This window comes from Biomphalaria glabrata, chromosome 11 (genome assembly GCF_947242115.1).
Source record: "Biomphalaria glabrata chromosome 11, xgBioGlab47.1, whole genome shotgun sequence".
Classification (NCBI taxonomy): domain Eukaryota; kingdom Metazoa; phylum Mollusca; class Gastropoda; family Planorbidae; genus Biomphalaria; species Biomphalaria glabrata.
Window position 1 is genome coordinate 33075956 of NC_074721.1, and position 20204 is coordinate 33096159.

Below are 20204 nucleotides of genomic sequence, written 5' to 3' on the forward strand. Positions count from 1 at the left end.
AGTCATCCAATCAGAGAAAGAAGTTAAGAGAAAAAAAAATAGCAGACGTCAGCTTCTAGAAGGTCACAGTTAATAAAATAATTAGGGGAGAAGTTTCTATGATTCTGGAAAGTACGACTGAGAAATGTATAAATTAGGGGAAAGTGAGTTAGTCGGGGTCCTCGCAATGTAGCCTAACGATTTTGGATAACGTTTTTTGTTTTAACGTTTGCGGGTCCAGTAGTTGAAGTTATTTTAGTGAATTAGTATCATAAAGTTATTTCAGTAATTAGTTAGCCTATATCAGTTACATTTAGTATTAGAAAGTTTCATTAAATGAAGATATTTAAGTAAAGTTATTGAATTGACAATTTACTTCTATATGTCATTTGAAGAAGCGTATTCAAGAAGTTCAAAGAGAACAGGGGTGTTATCAAATCATTCATATAATCTCCGCAGTGTGATGACTCTTGTTTAAACCATAACTAATATTAGAAGAAATACTCAATAAAAAGAAATTGTCACAGTTATACCAGTCTAATTTAACTCTAAAACTCCGATTTTTTTTTCCCGCAAGGTTTCAAGGTATAGCTTTCTTTTAGTAATAAAAACTGTGGTTTACCAAAAACAACTAACGTTTTATTTATTAAGTTGGTCTTAAAAATCAGTACTTTCCTTGATGTAAAGATATACTCCAATCAGATTCTTGTTACTATTAATTTCTTTCTTTAATATTTCACTATCTTGTGTTATGTTTATTGTTCTGTCATTTGGAAACAGTATTTTAGTTCCAGGACTAATGCAATTAGGTTGGTCGCGTATATAAGTTTGCTTGAAAGACAAAAATTTAAAGTTATTGATGACTAATTATAGAAAGACTAATAATTAAGGTAAAAATTAAAACAAACTAAGTTTATTTTTTAAACATATTTTATTATCTATTATAAATAATCAAAATGGTTTTCAAATTAACACATGTGTAAATAGGACGGATTTCTTTCTAGAGGTTTCTTATGTATAAAATTAAACAATACTGTAACTGAAAAATGTTTCCATATCACAAAGAAAAATAAATATACATTTATCACAGCCAATGCTTTAAGTTTCAAATATGGTACTAACAAAAGAAAGTTCTTATAAAAAAATCTAATAAAATTTTTCAAAATAGCTAAAAATATTTTTTTTTTACAACCAAAGTAACTAAAATTTTAACTGAATCAATTTTTTGTTAGCTACTTAATCATTAAATCTTGTTTTCTTCCAGACCTTATGCATTTAATTTTATCTTATGTTACAGAAAATTGTCTATTAGAAGTTTTAGCACAGCAGTTAAAAATGATTTCATGACTTTTTTTATCCTTTATTCCAAGTACTGGTACTTCTGATGCAGCATCATTAGAGATGACTAATAATTCACTAATCTAGTAATTATTTAGTATCTGATATCAACTGCCTCAGATTAAGCTTTCAAAAAAAATTCCATTGATACACAAAGCCTCTTGGAACATAGACATTGTCTGAAAGCATGTAGTACTATTCATCAGAAACTGTTGAAAGTTACAAATGACTGCTGTGTAAGGACAGAGTTGCTACCAATACAAGAGACTATAATAAATACATAACAGCATTACATGGGAATGTTTGAAAAAAAACATATTCAACTCACAAATTGTGTTGAGTCATGGTGATTATAACATAATTTAATAGTTACATACATTTGATAATTTAGAAATATTTATACAAGTTTAGCTTCACAAAATAATTCAAGTTGTATACAATTAAAAAAAAAAATCTCAACCTTAATCTTAAGCAAAGATTGAAGTGCTATAAAAAATTTTTTTTAAAGAGAATGTAAAAAAAAAATGCTTAAAAAATATTTAACAATTATAATCAAGAAACTTATAGATCAGAAAAAAAAATGTATCACAGTTTAATCAATAGAATTTTTATGAAAAAAAAAAATTGGACTCAATAAAAAGATTTCTTAGTTTGAAGACCTAGAAATAACAAGAGCTATTAATACTGCAACAGTTCATAGAAATGTTCTAGAAACAAAGTTATGGGAAGAGGTTTTGTTTATCTTCCTTCTTTCCTCCTTGCTTGGAGTCAGTAGCTACAGGAGCCACTGCAAAATAAGAATGGCTGGCTCTTGAGTCGGGACGGTCTTCATTTTCATAATGACCTTCTCTGCTTGAGACTCTGGGAAATAAACAAAATGGATAAAGAATGAAGGTTCTATAGAATAATTATTCGAAATAAAAGCATCAAGTTTCCATGCTTAAAACTGTCCTGAACAATCCTATTTATAGATATAAAATATTAATTGTCTAGAAGAAAACATCCTACCAGAATATACAAACTTGTAACTGTAGCATTATAAATATAGATAACTCATGCTTTGTATAGTGGAGGGATAGTAATAGTATCAGTTAGATACATTTTTCAAACGTTTTAAAAATATGGATGTCTATAGTAAGCCCTAATTTTCTAAAATTTTTGAAGAGAAATGCTGACTTAAATAGTAATTTTTGAGCACCTGTATTTTATTTCTATTATCCTTTTTATCTTGATTTTTAATTTAGGACGATAGATGGTTTTAGTGTGCATAACGATGAAATCTTATTTCTGTTTGAAGTATCTTGGTGACTAATAGCAGTCATAAAGTTTACAGATTTATTTCATCAACTCTATCTTGTTTTTTTTACCAGTAGGATCACTGCAGGAAGACATATGTTGTATATGTGGTGGGGACTATTCTTCAGTACCACATTTAGCACTTTCTACAGAATAAAGCTACTTCAAGTAAGCCTTCAAACTATAATAATATTTAAGCTGTCTCCATCTACTTCTCCATGTGAGGACCATTGGAATGCTGGTGGACTTGAACATTAATTTAGCTTTAAGATCATGCAATGACAATAAGATTTTGATTACGCGCTCTTGACAAGATGGCAGCTTTGTGTTTACAGTTATCACAGATGAGTTACATTTTCATTCATTGTAAGCTTAAAACTTGCTTTCACTTTAGCCTTAAGCATTGTAAACTTTAAACTAGATTTAGACTAGACCTTTAAAAACTAAAATTAAACAACAGCCATCATGAAATTGCTCTCGCTATTTATTCTGATAATTACTAAATACACACTAATTGAACACAGATCTAGATCAGTCAACACTAAACTTTAAAAGGAAACAGTAATTACCAATCATCACACTATAGATCAATGCAACTTCAAAAATAATCTAACATACACATCCATAACATTAAAGAAGATTACCCAACACAAATGGAAGTTTTCAATTAGACACAGCCGAAATAAATACCTATCACTCTTACTATTAATAGCAGGAGATGTAGAATCAAATCCAGGGCCTAGATCTAAAGATAGATGCAACATCTGCAAAAAAGTATGCAACATGAAACAGAAAGCCATTCAATGTGACACCAGTGATGAATGGTACCACACATCCTGTCTCCATATAAATACACCAGTGTATTATGCCTTAGGCAACAAAGATGCATCCTGTCACTGTGTACTGTGTGGGTTACCTCAGTTTACATCAGGACTGTTTGATTCCTTTGATGCAGACACTTCTAACCCATACAACATCCTAAACACCATCCCAAACCAAATTCACCAACCACAAGCCAGATCCACTCCAGTTAAATCTGCTAAAACTAATACAACACCCTCATTAAACAAACTTACTAAAGAAGTAATACCTTAAAACCTTAGTAATAAATTTTCAAAGCATTAGGAACAAAACAGCAGATTTAGAAATTTTATTAGAATGTGAGAAACCAGACATAATTGCAGGAACAGAAACTTGGCTACATCATGAAATCTATAATGCAGAAATTTTCAATAGTAATTATGAAATTTTTATAAAAAGATAGGGCTGATAAACATGGAGGAGTTCTTTAAGCAATAAAAAAATACTCTTATAGCAGAAGAAATTACCTTACCTAACTCAAAAAATAAAGAATCAACATTTTGTAAAATTAATACCACCTCAACATCCCTCAGAATAGGCAGTATTTACAGACCACCAATTTTTAGTTTAGAATACATGCAAGAACTATGTAATCAGTTTACTACACTTAAAGAGACAAATAAAAATGCAGTTTTTTTGGATTATGGGTGATTTCAACCTACCTGATATAAATTGGAAAACACTAACCATAGATAAACACCAAAACTTTAAGGAAATAAATGAGCTTTTCATAGAAACTGTACACAACCTAAGTTTAGATCAAATCATTAAAAAAACAACTAGATTAAACAACACATTAGATCTCTTCTTAACCAACAGACCTGGATTAGTAGTAGATTATGATATCATCCCTGGTCTTTCAGAACGTGAGATCGTAAAAATACACAGTCAGATAAAAGCAGTAGCCAATACAAAACCCCCCCAAAAAATCTTACTCTGGAACAAATGCAACCTAAAACAACTACATCAAGCTGCATTAAACTTTCAACAAACATTATTATCAGAAAGAGACATTAACCAACCAGTCGATGACCTCTGGAATTTCATAAAAAGCTATCTTAAAAACATTATAGAAAACCATATACCAACTAAATACACATCAAACAAAATAAATTAATGCTGGTTTAATAATAGATTAAAGAAGCTTTGTAAACAGAAGGAAAACCTATATAGAAAATTTAAAGAAACTAAGGCAGAAAGAGTTTATAAAAGTACATAAAAATTAAACACCTAACCCAAAAGTAAGCAGACATCTGCAGAGTGAATACATAAACAATGTAATATCTAAAGATAACAACAAAAACCTATGGTCATACATTAAGTCTAAGAAAATGGAAACAACAGGCATAGCGCCATTAAAAGGAGAAGACAACTTAACACACAATGATAATGAATTAAAGCTAACATCCTAAACAAATACTTTGCATCAGCGTTCTCAGCCCCAGGAGACAAAGAGATATTACTTAATTTGAACCAAGTAGACAACATAAGATATAGAAGTACAAGAAAAGGGAATACAAAAACTATTAGCCAACATCAAACCTAATAAAGCATCAGGACCTGATGGTATTCCAGCTAGATTACTCAAAGAACTAAGCAATGAGCTAGCACCAGTGTTCAAAATACTTTTTCAGGCATCTCTTAACCAGGTCAGAGTACCAAGGGACTGAAAAGAAGCTAATGTCACCCCTCTATTTAAAAAAGGAGAAAAATCAGACTTAGGAAACTACAGACCAGTATCACTTACCAGCATCACATGTAAAATCCTAGAACACATAATATGTAGTAACATCATAAACCACTTAGAAAAACATAATGTCCTTACACCATACCAACATGGCTTTAGGAAATATAGATCATGTGAAACACAACTAATAGGACTAATTGATGATTTTTCAAAAGGTTTAGATAACAGTGAGCAAATCTTACTAGATTTTTCTAAAGCTTTTGATAAAGTTCAGCACCATAGTTTGCTTAAAAAATTAAAATATTTTGTCATTGATGGTCCATTGCATCAGTGGATTAAAAATTTTCTGATAGGGAGAGAACAAACTGTAATAATAAATGGCTCTAAATCAACACCAATAACAGTAAACTCAGGAGAACCTCAAGGATAAGTGTTAGGTCCACTACTATTTTTAATTTACCAAATTGCATTAGTTCAGGAACAAGTCAGATTATTCACAGACGATTGCATAATATATAGAACAATAAAAACAACACAAGATACAGAAATTTTACAAAGAGAATTAGATGAATTACAGAAATGGGAATCAAATTGGAACATGTCTTTCCACCCAGATAAATATCAGTTATTAAGAGTAACAAAAAAGCTAAAACAAATTAATTCCATTTAACTTATTCATGGTAAACCAGTAACACAAACTAAAAACGCAAAATACCTAGGTGTTATAATAAATGAAAAACTGTCATAGAATCCCCATATTGATGAAACTATCAAAAAATCAAACAAAGCACTAGGGTTTATTAAAAGAAATTTCTATAAATCAAATAAGAACATAAAACTAAAATGTTATTTAACCTTGGTTAGGCCAATAATAGAATATGCATCCTCTGTTTGGGACCCCTCAACTCAAGAAAATATTAAGAAACTGGAACAGACACAAAATAGAGCAGTGAGATTCATAACAAACGAATATTCACATTTGACTAGAGTAACACCTTTAGTAAAATCACTAAATTTAGAAAGCCTTCAGGACAGAAGACGCAAAAGTAAAGTAGCAAGCATACATAAAACACTGAACCATAATCTTCAAATACAAAAAATTAAATTTAATAAAATACTCAGAAAGACACAAAGATAAAGGCACATTCCTCATCCCATATGCTAGGACAAATTTGTACAAATACTCCTTCTTCCCTAGTGCTATTAGAGCATGGAATGTGTTGCCTGAGCTAGCCAGGAAAACGAGTGTCTTGGCAGAATTTAAGTCATTGGTTAATATGCATGACTGAATGCATGACACGTAGGACGTAATCATCTTCTTTTTTGAAGTAACGTCTGTATTATATAAGATAAGATTGATGGCATAAAACCGTCTGAACAACCCTAGCTCAATAAAATAAGATACATCTATGAAATGAAAAGTTATATCTAGTAACTGTGTTAAAAAAGTTATGTTGATTCAGTGTATGTGAGTCTGTGTTTGTTTCTGCATGTGTTACATACCTTCTCTGTTGAGTGTATTTCTTCTTATACCAAATGATCAATATGATGGCCACAACAAGAGCAGCAAATAGTGGCAGTCCAACAGACAGGCCAACAATCAGAGGGATGTCATCACTTTCTGCACAGACAATATATAAAAAAGAAAGATAAGTGATTGTAACTTCTATAGAAAGTGATTCATATAGTTCTATGTCATTTATACAGTTCTATATTAAATGATTTTTATAGTTCTTTACTAAGGTTTACAGATTTTTCTGTGTTAAGACATGTCAACAGAAATATTAGTTAAAAATCATAATGGCTAAATTTGACCTTTAAAACGTGATGCATAATAATGACTTTAGTTATTTAGAAATAGAATTAGGGGAAGTTACTGAGAGAGTATTAAGATAATATTAACCAGTAATCATGTTTATAATTTAGAAATAAAAAGAATTCCCTATTACAAAATAGTATTAAAAATTGCTATAGATAGTCCATTGACCTAGTGTGGTTACAGAATTGTCATAGATAGTGTACAAGTTTTACTTTTTTATCAATAAGACACTCTGCAAATATGTTTTGTTGCTGGAATGAATTAAACTAGTTTGATAACAATTTGTATTTGAAACCTTGGTTATGATTAGGAAGTGAAGTCAATTCAACTCAACTCTTCACAAACTCTGTAAATGTATATCTATGAAACAGATTTAAAACCAACATCACTAATATAACCAAAAAACAATTAAGGGCTGAAAAGTTATGGAATTTTGTAACGAGCAAATTATAATAACTAATTTTTTTAATAGTACAATTTACTTACTTGATGCTACATTTTGTGCTCTAAGTAGAAAAAAAAACATAATATAGATTAATAATTGTTTAATGTATTAATTATTGGACTATTGTAGAGTACCAAGAAATACACATTCACAATGCAAGAATATGAGCAGTTTAAATTATCACTTATTAATAGATTAATATGCATAACTCTCTGACTTCTTTTCTGGCATTATTTAGCAAATTAGAAAGGACATATTGTAAGAGTTTTTTTTTTTTTTTCTGTGAGTACCTATGTACCTGAAGACTATGTCACAAATTTTATTGTAAGGATGCCAAACTGGCAATCTAGGTGTGATGCCAGCTTTATTGCTACTTGACAGTTTTGATGAGCTTGTCAGAATCACTGCCAGGTTTCTATATTGCATTAATGGTACATCACAAAGAGTAACTTCACTGATGGCTGCCTGGTCGTGCGGTTTGCACGCTGGACTGTCGTTCAGATTTATCGATGGTCCCGGGTTCAAACCCTGCCCGCTCCCATCCCCCGTCGTCCTGCAGGAGGTTTGGACTAGGAAGTAATTATCTTCAACTCTGAAGGAACATCCGAAACATGTAAAACATTTTACAAACAAACAAACAAACTGTTAATTCTTGAACGCAAAACCAGTTCAAAAAGAAGAGCTAGAACTTGTTGATACAATTTTAACTTGAACATTAAGTTAGAAAACAATGTTTAATGAGCACAAGCACAATAGCTTCCTCAAAGGGCACCACATAAGATCTGTTGACCATCTTTCTCCATTCCTCTCTGCCTCTTGCCTTAGATAGAATATCTTTTATTAACAGGCCTGTCCATTCTTTGATTTTGTCTTCCCACCGTTTTCACTGTCTGACTCTTCTTTTTCTTGGTACTGTTCCCTGAAGAAGGGTCATTGAAAACCCTGAGGATGTTGTGATATGGCCGTAGAGTTTAAGTTTGAATTTATTGACAGTAGTTAGCAGGTCATTATAGGGTCCTATTGCTGTAGAATCCTGTTTCTAATTGCTTCATTTGTGATGTGATCATTGTAAGTGATACCTAGAATCTTTTTTTCAAGATCTGCAATCAGCATCCAAGATCTACAAGCATATAAGAATGTGGCCATGATCAGGGAGCACATCAGTATGATTTATGCCTTTCCAGATTGTTTTGAGTTTCCCAAGTGCTGCTGTGGACTGTGCAATTCTGGCCATAACACAGTGTATTAAAAATGTATTAATTGAATGAAATTAATCTACAGTAATGAAAATGACTGTTCCTAGTAATGAATTCTAAACTTCATATTCCATTGAAGACCTGGAAATCTCACAATATTCTTTATATGTACTCAACAAAGGTACTTTTTAATATAACTCATCTGAAGTAACTCATATGTCATCTAAAATGGCATCCTATACAACTTATATCAGCCTAAGTATATTTAGAAAATACACTTACACACAAATTGCACTACCATTGGTACTACTGATTTCACATTTCTCATTACTAGCACATGGTTTGGTTAAATTCAGAATAAAGCACTTGTCTGTGGTAGCATCCACTGAAAGAAAATATAGGTACCGTACTTTAAATCCAAGTACTACAAACATTTTATAACAAAACAAAACAATTTATTACATATTGTTATAACTTCGCCATGCGCACTGCCAGAGATGTGCACTTCTAGTAATGAGACTAGAAAAGGATGTTGACATTATGAGACCAACGATTTCCGCCCAAGTTGAGAGTCGAGATAAAGATGTTGTGATCAAGACATGTTGTTCTACATGTATTTGTGATGTCCTGTAAATTAACATCGTTGTCGTCGTCGAGTTGCCTTCCCTTAAGTTATTACAATATTAAATATATTTGGCATTTTTCTATGAGTAAGCCTTCTGTGGTTGTCTTGGGCCGGCGGACAAAATCTATGGTTCTCAAACAAGATGATTGTATGGGGTCCACCACAGAAAGATAAAAAATGTATACAATTTAAAAAAAACTTCTTTGCTAAAAGCAAGTTTATTGAATTGGATAATTTTAATAATAATCAAGACATCCCTACCAATCAAATATTGTATTCCCTTAATGATCACACAAGGCCAAGAGAGAGATCTTTCAATCTTTTATATAAAGCCATAGAATGAACAGTTAAGAAGAGACTCTAGTGCTAATGGTTAGTTGTTCATCTGGGCAAATGTGAACAGAAAAAGCCCTACACCAAGGAGTAACAAAACTTCATTCATATAGCTTTTTAGATAAAATAATAAGAGTAATTAACATCAATTAAATCTGATTAAAATCAAACTTTACCTGTTTGGCCATTAATTGTGAAAACTGCAGAGTACGTCTGATTGCCAATAGTAAAGTTGGAAGCTATGTTTACTATAACATCCACCACAGCTGTATTGGAGTTTGGATTCACATCAGCGTCCACAATCAAAGTAAAGTCAACAATTAAACTGCCAGAGCTGTAGAGAAACAAAAAATATCTTTAAAATTCTTTCAAATATTTATTCAGAATTTTGTCAGACACCTTAGTAGCAGTGGTTTGTTGCAAATCTAAAAAAGGTGATGGTAATTACTAGGACAATTTTTTTTAGAAGCTAAAAATTACATTTTAAAGGCACCCCCTTTTTTATTCCAGCAAAATTTGTCAAAGTATTAAAATTGTATTCTTTGCTAAATCCTAAGGGGTTAAAAAGCTCCAAATTTAAATTTCTATGAATTTAAAAGGTGAAAATTGTTTGATGCCTATTTTTTTTAATGCATTAAAATAGTTTATCTCTTTTCAATTTAAATTGTAACATTTATGTTTTAATGAAAATATTTTAATGATTTACATCAAACATAATTTTTCAAATTCCCTTTTTTTCTAACATACGGTACTGGGACCTAAGCATATGTTAATGTTTGTAAATTTTTTCTTAAAAATTTAGTAACATTTTTTTTTTAAAGTAATAGGTAATTAATATCCTATAATACAAAGACTTTTTTTTTTTACAAGATATGGAATGATGCACAATTATGATGTGCCCCTGCTGTAACACAATTTGATGTTGCTATGCACATCACCAGGGAACAGGGTGACTGAAAGGCATGTGGTGGCTGAGTGGTTAAGCACTTGGCTTCTTAATCTGGGGTTCTGATTTCGAATCCCAGTGAAGACTTGGATTTTGAATTTTTAGGGCTCTAATGCTTCTTTAATGGGTACCTGACTTTAGCTGGGGAAAGTTAAGGTGGCTTTTTGTGCTGGCCACATGACACCCTCATTAACTGTTGGTCAAAGATACAGATGACCTTAACATCATCTGCCCTATAGATAGCAAGTCAGAGAAAGGAACTTTTTTTCTTTTGATGCACATCAACATGGGGTGTCTCAGTGGTAAAGCACTTGGGTTCCAAACCATGAATGGGATTTTGAACTTTGAAGTTTTTAAGTAAGCCACCAAACTCTAACAGCTACCGGTACCTGAGATATGTTGTGGAAAGTAAAGATTATTGTGATGGTCACATGACATCCTCATCAGCTGCCAGCCATAGAAACAGTTGAGCTTTACAATTTCTGCCCCCAAAGATCACAAGATTTGAAAGGGGGTACCTTTTTAATGCAGATCACCAAAATAACTTTAAATGGCAGCAAACCTAGCTATTACCGGTACCAACAATTTTAAGTGAGACAGCATATCTAAAAATTGAAAGTCTACAGTGCTGTAGTCATCCTGTTACTCTCAAATGCATCAGTCCTGGACCTTATATTCCAGCAACTTACTTAACTCCTTCCACCTACGCTGTCTAAGAAAAATTCATTAAGTGAACTGATTTTACAACATAACAGACATTGAAACACTACAGTTGTCATATATAAACAGTATCCATGCCACAGCAAATAGGTCTCAATTTTGATGATAGGACATGAAGTCTTAAGAACATTTTAGAGCTCCCTAATGGAGTGTGAGATTGACATTCATGGCTGGAAAACACAAGTTCTCAATCGCTCCTTGTGACCTAAAGCCATGAGTGTCTGTTTAAAGATACAAGCCTAGGAAAGCAGCTAGCCTAAAAGAACATAGAGCTTACAAAAGCCTGAGAAAAGAAGCAGGCTTATCTGCAGTAGACCTAACTTTCCCATGTCATGTATGTGGCTGGCTTTTTCAAGAAAGGATTGGACTCAGCTATGATCAACACAATTCTGTGTGACTATGCAGACTAAGATGTAGTTCACCTATCTGTTTCTAAAGACCAGATGTTATAAACACAATTGATCAAAATTGGCCATAGCTTTTTGGATGTTTTAATTTAAATGTTTTCCCATCATTTTTGCATTGTCTCTTTCAGGATCCCAAAAAAAAAAGTAAAGTTCCCTTTTCAGACCCTGTGGTCTATAGGGCAGATAATGTAAAGGTCAGCTGATTCCGTGGCCTACGGTAAATGAGGGTGTCATGTGGCCAGCACAATGACCAACCACCTTTACTTTTCTCCAACTAATGTCAGGTACCCATTAGAGCTGGGTGGACTCAGAGGTGCCCGAAGATCCTGAAATTAAAAATCCCAGTCTTCACCAGGATTCGAAACCCGGCACCCGGTTCGAAAGTTAAGCGCTTTACTGCTCAGCCACTGCGCCTCCAAATACTGCAAAAATATTCTATACTTAAGTGAAGCTCATGTCTGAGCTTGTTTTTAAAATATTGTTAGTAAGCACATTTGTGCTGCAAGCAACATCAATCAAGATCTTATATTAAAATTAACTACCTGCTTAACTATCTATATTGGATTAAAACATCCTTTTTAATGTGGGCATGTAATAATCCCTTTATAGATGTGTTCAGTACTCATAACTTCTTAGCATTCTGTTGCTTATCATCAAATATCTTAATTCTTTTTGTGTAGTTTAATTTTGCCTACAATGCTAGACAAGTATGTTTTTATTCTTTCTGATCTATTTATTATATAAATGGGCTAAAGTTGAGAAAAATATGTGCAAATGATTTAGTGTAACGAAAAAATGATACTGAATTGATTTCAGCTTCAGCTGCCCTAATTTACAGAATGGTTTGAGCAGACAATGAATTGAGATGATGTCAATGAAAGACTACAGAATTTCTACCCCATCATTATCCATAACAAGATAACGTTAACATTTGTGAAAATCAATTCAGTTTTGAGGTGAAAGGTGTACTGTCAAAATAATAGAAAAATATTTGGCTCCTTATTACACTATATTACAATAAGTTTGTTTTGTATTTATTGAGACATGTACGTAGTCTGGAACTAAGTTTGGTTACGAGCAAAAATTTTTCAAACATCAAAAGTGAATCGTATTTGGATAATAACTTTATAAACTCCTGAAATGTACAAAGAGTTTCTCTTTGCGAGAATAAAGAGGCTGTGTAAAAGTGCTTTTGCTTTGAGAGATTAAAATAAATCTAGTTAATCTGATTTGACCTGGTCTACAGCTTACATTTAACAAAGTAGCAAAATTAAAAAAAATTTAGCTTACATTTCAAATAACAGTACCATAAACTAGTCTTTGTTCATGTAGGCCTACAATGCAGTGTTTATACTGTGAAAGTTTAAGCTTAGTTTGATGCCCCTCACCGCCTGATGCTCTCTGCTGCCCGCACCCACCTGCACATGGATAGCTATGCTTCTGATCCATCCTATTAAATGTGGTTCATTGAAATATCTTCTCTGAATCTCATTTATTATCAGATTATTCATTAACATTTTATTCATCAGACTATCCACCAAAATATAAACTCTAAATATCCTTCATTCATCTATTCACCTTAATGTCATGCATCAAAGTACAAACCCAAATCTCATACACCTTAATCCTAAATTTATATAAATCCTCCTTAAAGAAGTAGAATTACAACAAGTACATATATAAATGTAATATTCACAACAGACCTCAATCGATCAACGATGCATCTTGTTACGCCTATGATAAATCTGAACCATCTCAGTAGCTGTTGAAAGATGGAAAAGGAAAAAATCAAGAAACTATGAACAATACATTCATTGATTTCAAGAAGTAACTATTGGAAACTTGCATTTCTATTTTGGGATATTATGATATACCTTGTTATTTATTTCTATATCCTCACATGATATATTGCAAAGGAAAATGATCATCTCTCAAAGACAAAATACCACAACTCTTCATAAAAATACATTGCCACACATTGTAACATGGTGAAATAAGTGCTGCAAGCTTTCTTTCATAATCCCTGCTGTGAAAAATAGCACCATCACCAGCACCATCCTCACCCGCTCAATTTTCAGGTTACTTGTAGTGTTCTATCATTAGCATTTAATGATAAGGAACTTGAGTGAAAATATATGGTGCAGAAAAAGCTAAATAAAAACATAGGCAGACCTAAGAATTATAAAACTTAGAGAGAAATCCTTTTTTACCTTATTCATCATTTTCTATTACTTGAAATACAAACAAACTTAAATGGAGGAACTCAATGCTGGATTAGATAACACCGGCGAAATGGCCAACAATAGATAAAAGTATTGGACTCTGGTGTTGAAAGGGCCAACAATAGATAAAAGTATTGGACTCTGGTGTTGAAAGGGCCAACAATAGATAAAAGTATTGGACTCTGGTGTTGAACAACAAAATAAGTTTAATATCAATAAAGGGAACAGCTGAATGTCCTTTCTTATAGCCGTCTATAAAATCCCTGTTTACTTTGATAGGAAAAGCGTCTTCTTCCTTTCATCTCCTAGAGTGTTCTGTCTTTTTAAGAAACTTTATGTTATCATCGCTAAGTAAAAACTTCCCCTATTCCTGAAACAAATAACTAATTCCTAATCATGCCATAACAAAATTTCTTCTGTTATTCAATTTTTCTTATGTTAATAATTGTGAAACAGACAACATTGTTTGATCAAAGGATGATACCTATAGTCATGCCCTTGACATATAAATATATAATAAAATAATTAAGATAATTCACAAATCTTATTAAACTCTTTCATTTCACCTAACTTTCAAACATACACAACACTATTGCTCCCTAAGTAGGCCATGTAGATCAAACAATGCTCACCTCAGCTTCAATTTGTGCTTTAAGTTTCTTATAGTCTTCACTTTGTGGTTCATTTATATTTATATTTGAAACATCAAAAGTTTTTAACTTAAACGACATAGAATATTTATCAGACTCTGAAAAACAAAATACAAGAAACATAATAGAATTATTTAAAAAAAAACAACAATACATCATCTATGAATATTAAAATGAATTCTGGTACCGGTATATAAAATGAAATTACATATTTACTAAACAAAAAAAATATTCAACTATAAAAGACATAATTCTTCTTGCTGTAAATTTCTTTCTAAAATATTGGCAAATTTCCTTTTTATCAGAGTTTATACAAATTTACAAATCAACTCACTGTAACATTTATTTGAATCTGTTTCTAGCACATCATATCCAGTGTTACATGAGCAAGTAAAGCCACCCTCTTTGTTTGTACAAACTTGGGTACATGTTGAAGTCTTTAGCAAACATTCATCCACATCTATATAATCATAAACAAAATATTTCATGGTATTGTAATGAAACTACAAAACCTATAAGACTATCTCTATAAATAGAAAGTTGATATGAAAGTTAAAAAAAAAAGTACAACACCTATCAGACTATCTCTATAAATATCTTATCTTAGATTACAAATTACAGATGTTAGATAAAAAAAAGATAATTCTATAGATAGAAAGTTGATATGGAAGCAAAAAAAAGTACAACACCTATCAGACTATCTCTAGAAATATCTTATCTTAGATTATAAATTACAGATATTACATAAAAAAAAGATAATTCTATAAATAGAAAGTTTATATGGTAGTAAAAAAAAGTACAACACCTATCAGACTATCTCTATAAATATCTTATCTTATATTATAAACTACCGGTACAGAGATTACATAGAAAAAAAAAACAATTCTATAAATAGAAAGCTGAAGTAAAAGTGAAAACTACAAGGAAACCTGATTGTCATTAAATATTAGGGATTTGCAATTATCTCATACTTTTTATTTCTTGTTTACAGTCCTGAAATCTACATCTCTCTAAACTTAGTGCCTTTTATAATAGTTTCCCTTTCTGTGGCCTACAGTTAACAAGGGTGTCATGTGGCCAGCACAACGCCCAATCACCTTTACAATTACCCAACTAATATCAGGTACTCATTAGAGCTGGGTGGCCCAGATCCAGAAATTAAAAATGCCAATCTTAACAAGGATTGGGACCTGGGTTCAGAAGCAAAAAGCTTTACCATTGCATTTAAAAAAAAAATTATACTTTGCCCAACAAAACTTGAGTTTACATAAATTAAATGAACTAAATTTTGTATATATATATATATATATATATATATATATATATATATATATATATATATATATATATATATATATATTGGCTAGATTTCCAAAAGATAAAATTTCTTGTTCGCAATATCAAACTTGTCATAATGTATGATTACTGACTAGTTAAAAACATCAAAATTTATTTTACCTTTACATGTCAGACCATCAGCTCCAAGTGTATAGCCTGATCTACAAGAGCATATAAAGCTACCATCTGTGTTGGTACAGTTCTGAGAACATTTGTTGGTTGAAGCAGCAGCACATTCATCAAGGTCTGAATTAAATTGCAATTTTACAAAAAAATTACTTTATAATGAATTCATAAATGTTTACTGAGCACCTAATGGTAGCATGAAAAATCTTCTTCCAGATACCCCCCACACACACACACCACTGCTTCACAAAAGGTTAGACCATAGCGCTTTGAGCATGCTATAAGCATGAAAGCTATGCCATATAAGAAGTATTAAAACTATTTGTCCTAGCACTGATCATAAAGCTCAGCATACGAATGGAATATAAAAGAAAGAAGTCTGCCAATGTAGGTCAATGTTTGTGACTTGCCTGTACAGCTGCCGTCATTATTCTTATATCCAGTGGCACAATCACAATCATAGCTTCCAGGGGTGTTGAAACAAACCTTAAACAGGAAATACAAGCAAAATTACTTTGTATGCAACATTTTTTTTTACTGCTGAAAGTAAAACATTATTGAACTTTTAAGCTGCTGACTAAAATATATTTACAGTAGTAAGAATAGTTTAATCAGCATGAATGCAATGCATCTATATTATTTTTATTTATCCATATTTACTAAATATATATAAATAAAATTAAAACCAAAAATTAAAATATTCATAAACAAGAAGCCTTATCAAATGAAAACACTGGCAGATCCAAAAATTGGGGGGGGGGGGGGGGGGGGGAAGGAGGAATTTTTGTAAAGAAATCACACAATTTGTATACAAGTTTATTAGTTATGTTAATAATATATACTTATTATTTATATTTCAACCTATTTTTAGATCACTTTGCGCCCCCCCCCCCCCAAATAGTATGTTAGCTGATTTGGTGGGATGCGTCCAATTTATTTGTAGAAATCACAGCTTGTTAACAGAATCAATTAAATATATATAATTAAAACTTGTCATTGATATATTAACTGATCTTTATATTATGTCATTCCCCTGTTAGCAAATTGGTTGGAGGGGTGGGGGGGGGGGCGAATACATCTACTGCCCTTCCCACCTTAACCCTTTGAGTGTGTGTGTGTGTGGGGGGGGGCATGGTCCTACTTTTCTTTAAAAATCATAGTTTGTGAACAAAATTTGTTGAATATCTATATTCTATAAGGTACATATTGATGTTTTAACCAATTTGTATATTATGTAGCACACAGACTCTGATCTCAAATTTTATCATTAGTTAAAATAAAATGAAAAAGGGTTGTACCAGGTGGGAGGGGCGATACATGCAATTGCCTTTTGCCCACTGGACAAACCAATACTTTTTTCTTTTTGTATTTTAGTTAAGAAATTACAAAATTAAAAAAATATGTCACTAATATAATTTATATATGCTATAAATTAAATTCTTAAATCAAGTCGCTCACCCCTATTCTTTAATGCCAAATGCAATCATTAGCAGAAATTATAAAAAGGAGCAAGGATTAACAGTTTTTACTCTACCGCCCTCTCGCCTTTTCAGACAAAAACATGAATTTTTAAAACAGAATAGTTAAATTTGGCAAAAGAGTATATGTAATTGGACATGAATTTATTTTAGTTATTTTAAGAAAGACTGTTGTTTTTTCAAGGAACAAATCGGTTGTATTTGCAATATAGTAAGGGCCTGCAAATTCATATGAATATTTTTCAAGTAAAACATTATTCAAAAGGTCTTTTTTAATAGGATCCATATATATATATATATATATATATATATATATATATATATATATATATATATATATATATATATATATATATATATATAATATATATATATATATTATATATATGCTGTTTGCGCTTTTATGCTCAGGGTTTACTGGGCGTTAGGGTTAGGATTTCGAAAAAATGCCCTTCCCTAACTCCTCCAAAGTTCTGGATCTGCTAGTGGTTGAAAGAGACATGAACAAAATGTAACCAGTGAGTTAAAGAGACATTATATAAGACTTAACCAGTTATTAAAGAGAATTGAACAAGAAAACTTACCCAGTGAGTTAAAGAGACATCAACAAAAAGACTTACCCAGAGACATGAGTGAAAATACTTACCAAAAAAACTTACCCAGGAAGTTAAAAGAAACATGAAAAAGACTTACTCGGGGAGTTAAAAGAAACATGAAAAAGACTTACTCGGGGAGTTAAAAGAAACATGAAAAAGACTTACCCAGGAAGTTAAAAGAAACATGAAAAAGACTTACTCGGGGAGTTAAAAGAAACATGAAAAAGACTTACCCAGGAAGTTAAAAGAAACATGAAAAAGACTTACTCGGGGAGTTAAAAGAAACATGAAAAAGACTTACCCAGGAAGTTAAAAGAAACATGAAAAAGACTTACTCGGGGAGTTAAAAGAAACATGAAAAAGACTTACCCAGGAAGTTAAAAGAAACATGAAAAAGACTTACTCGGGGAGTTAAAAGAAACATGAAAAAGACTTACTCGGGGAGTTAAAAGAAACATGAAAAAGACTTACTCGGGGAGTTAAAAGAAACATGAAAAAGACTTACCCAGGAAGTTAAAAGAAACATGAAAAAGACTTACTCGGGGAGTTAAAAGAAACATGAAAAAGACTTACCCAGGAAGTTAAAAGAAACATGAAAAAGACTTACTCGGGGAGTTAAAAGAAACATGAAAAAGACTTACCCAGGGAGTTAAAAGAAACATGAAAAAGACTTACTACATGAGTAAATAGATTTATGAACTAAAAGATTTACTCAATGAACTAAAAGACTTACTCAAAATGAACAAAAGACTTACCCAATGAGCAAAAGACTTACTCAATTAGCAAAAGACTTACTCAATGAACTAAAAGACTTACTCAAAATGAACAAAAGACTTACCCAATGAGCAAAAGACTTACTCAATTAGCAAAAGACTTATTCAATGAACTAAAAGACATACTCAAAATGAACAAAAGACATACCCAATGAACTAAAAGACTTTCTCAATGAACTAAAAGACTTACTCAATAAACTAAAAGACTTACCCAGTGAGGTTTGTTTGCTAGTGTACAGTTATTGCTAGCCAAAGTACACTCGTCACTGTCTGTGTCACATTTTGTTCCAATCCATCCAGGGAAACAGTTACATAAGCCTGTTGCAGCATCACAAGTGCTGTGGGTCTTATCGCATGTACACTGACTATTACAATTGACACCATACCAACCATCAGGACAAGCTGGAGTACAAAAACATTAAATGTGTACAGATTAATAAGTTAGTAAAACTATTGTATTACATGTACAGAGATAAATATATTGTTATTCTATAATAATTACTTATGTTGATCTCTAAATGAAACTTAGATGACTTAGGGTGATAGTAAATGATACTGACACCTGTTTTTGTTCCTTTGATAACAAATAAGGCTAAATGTACTTAGAGATATCATTAGATCGAAAGAATTCCCAGCCTCCACTGTATATTCAATTTTGAGCCATTGGGCTCTCTGTCAAATACTGCATGATTTAGCTACCCTTACAGCACTATGAGAGGCTATTAGCATAAGAACATGTTAAAGCATTAATTAACTAGGCCAGAGCATAGCCCTCATCTCTTTTAACAAAGCATAACCTATTAACTAGACCAGAGCATAGCCCTCATCACTGAATTGAAGTCTAACTTATTCACTAAACCAAAGTCTTACTTCGTAACTTATCACAGTGCTGTATCTTACCATTACAGACTGAGCCATCTTTGAAAAATCCAGCATCACATTTGCAGACATAGCTCCCAGGTAAGTTTTCACAACTTGAATTATGAGTACTTATACAGGGTTCAGAGTTACACTCATTGATATCCTCTGCACAGTAGGTGCCAGTATATCCTGATTTACAAGTGCAAGTTCCAGTTTCCTGAAGAAAAATAACAGCTAGCAATAATTAAAACATACAACTTAAGAATAGTTACACTCTGAACATGAACAGTTTTTTTTTAAATCAACATTTTAAAAGTAGTAACTTATTTGACAGGAGCTATGTCAGTCAGAGCTCAGCATTTTCCCCAAACCCCCTCTAGCAGAGCTCTGCACCAGGAGAGCATAAGAGTCTGCCAGGAATGTTGGGGCTCCTGCAATGTTAGTCCTTTTTGGAGCACCTTGAGAAAAAATGGGAGAATTTACTCCAGTTACCAGATGACACCAGGAG

General features: G+C 32.0%; 1 protein-coding gene across 50 annotated transcripts in view; it reads right to left on the bottom strand.

Moving 5' to 3' along the window:
* Positions 1–1922: 1922 nt before the first annotated feature.
* The window catches only part of LOC106055044 (mucin-4-like), a 104219-nt gene continuing 85937 nt past the window's right edge, over positions 1923–20204 (bottom strand). For all 50 annotated transcript variants that reach the window (XM_056004795.1, XM_056004824.1, XM_056004816.1 and 47 more), the window contains 12 exons: positions 19736–19913; positions 19047–19237; positions 16399–16474; positions 15983–16108; positions 14859–14984; positions 14507–14622; positions 13356–13414; positions 9756–9913; positions 8904–9006; positions 7467–7486; positions 6665–6782; positions 1923–2178 (listed from right to left, as the gene is read on the bottom strand). In XM_056004795.1, the coding sequence (XP_055860770.1) occupies positions 2037–2178; positions 6665–6782; positions 7467–7486; positions 8904–9006; positions 9756–9913; positions 13356–13414; positions 14507–14622; positions 14859–14984; positions 15983–16108; positions 16399–16474; positions 19047–19237; positions 19736–19913 (1413 nt within the window). In that variant the 3' untranslated portion in view covers positions 1923–2036. The remainder of the gene's footprint in view (positions 2179–6664; positions 6783–7466; positions 7487–8903; positions 9007–9755; positions 9914–13355; positions 13415–14506; positions 14623–14858; positions 14985–15982; positions 16109–16398; positions 16475–19046; positions 19238–19735; positions 19914–20204) is intronic.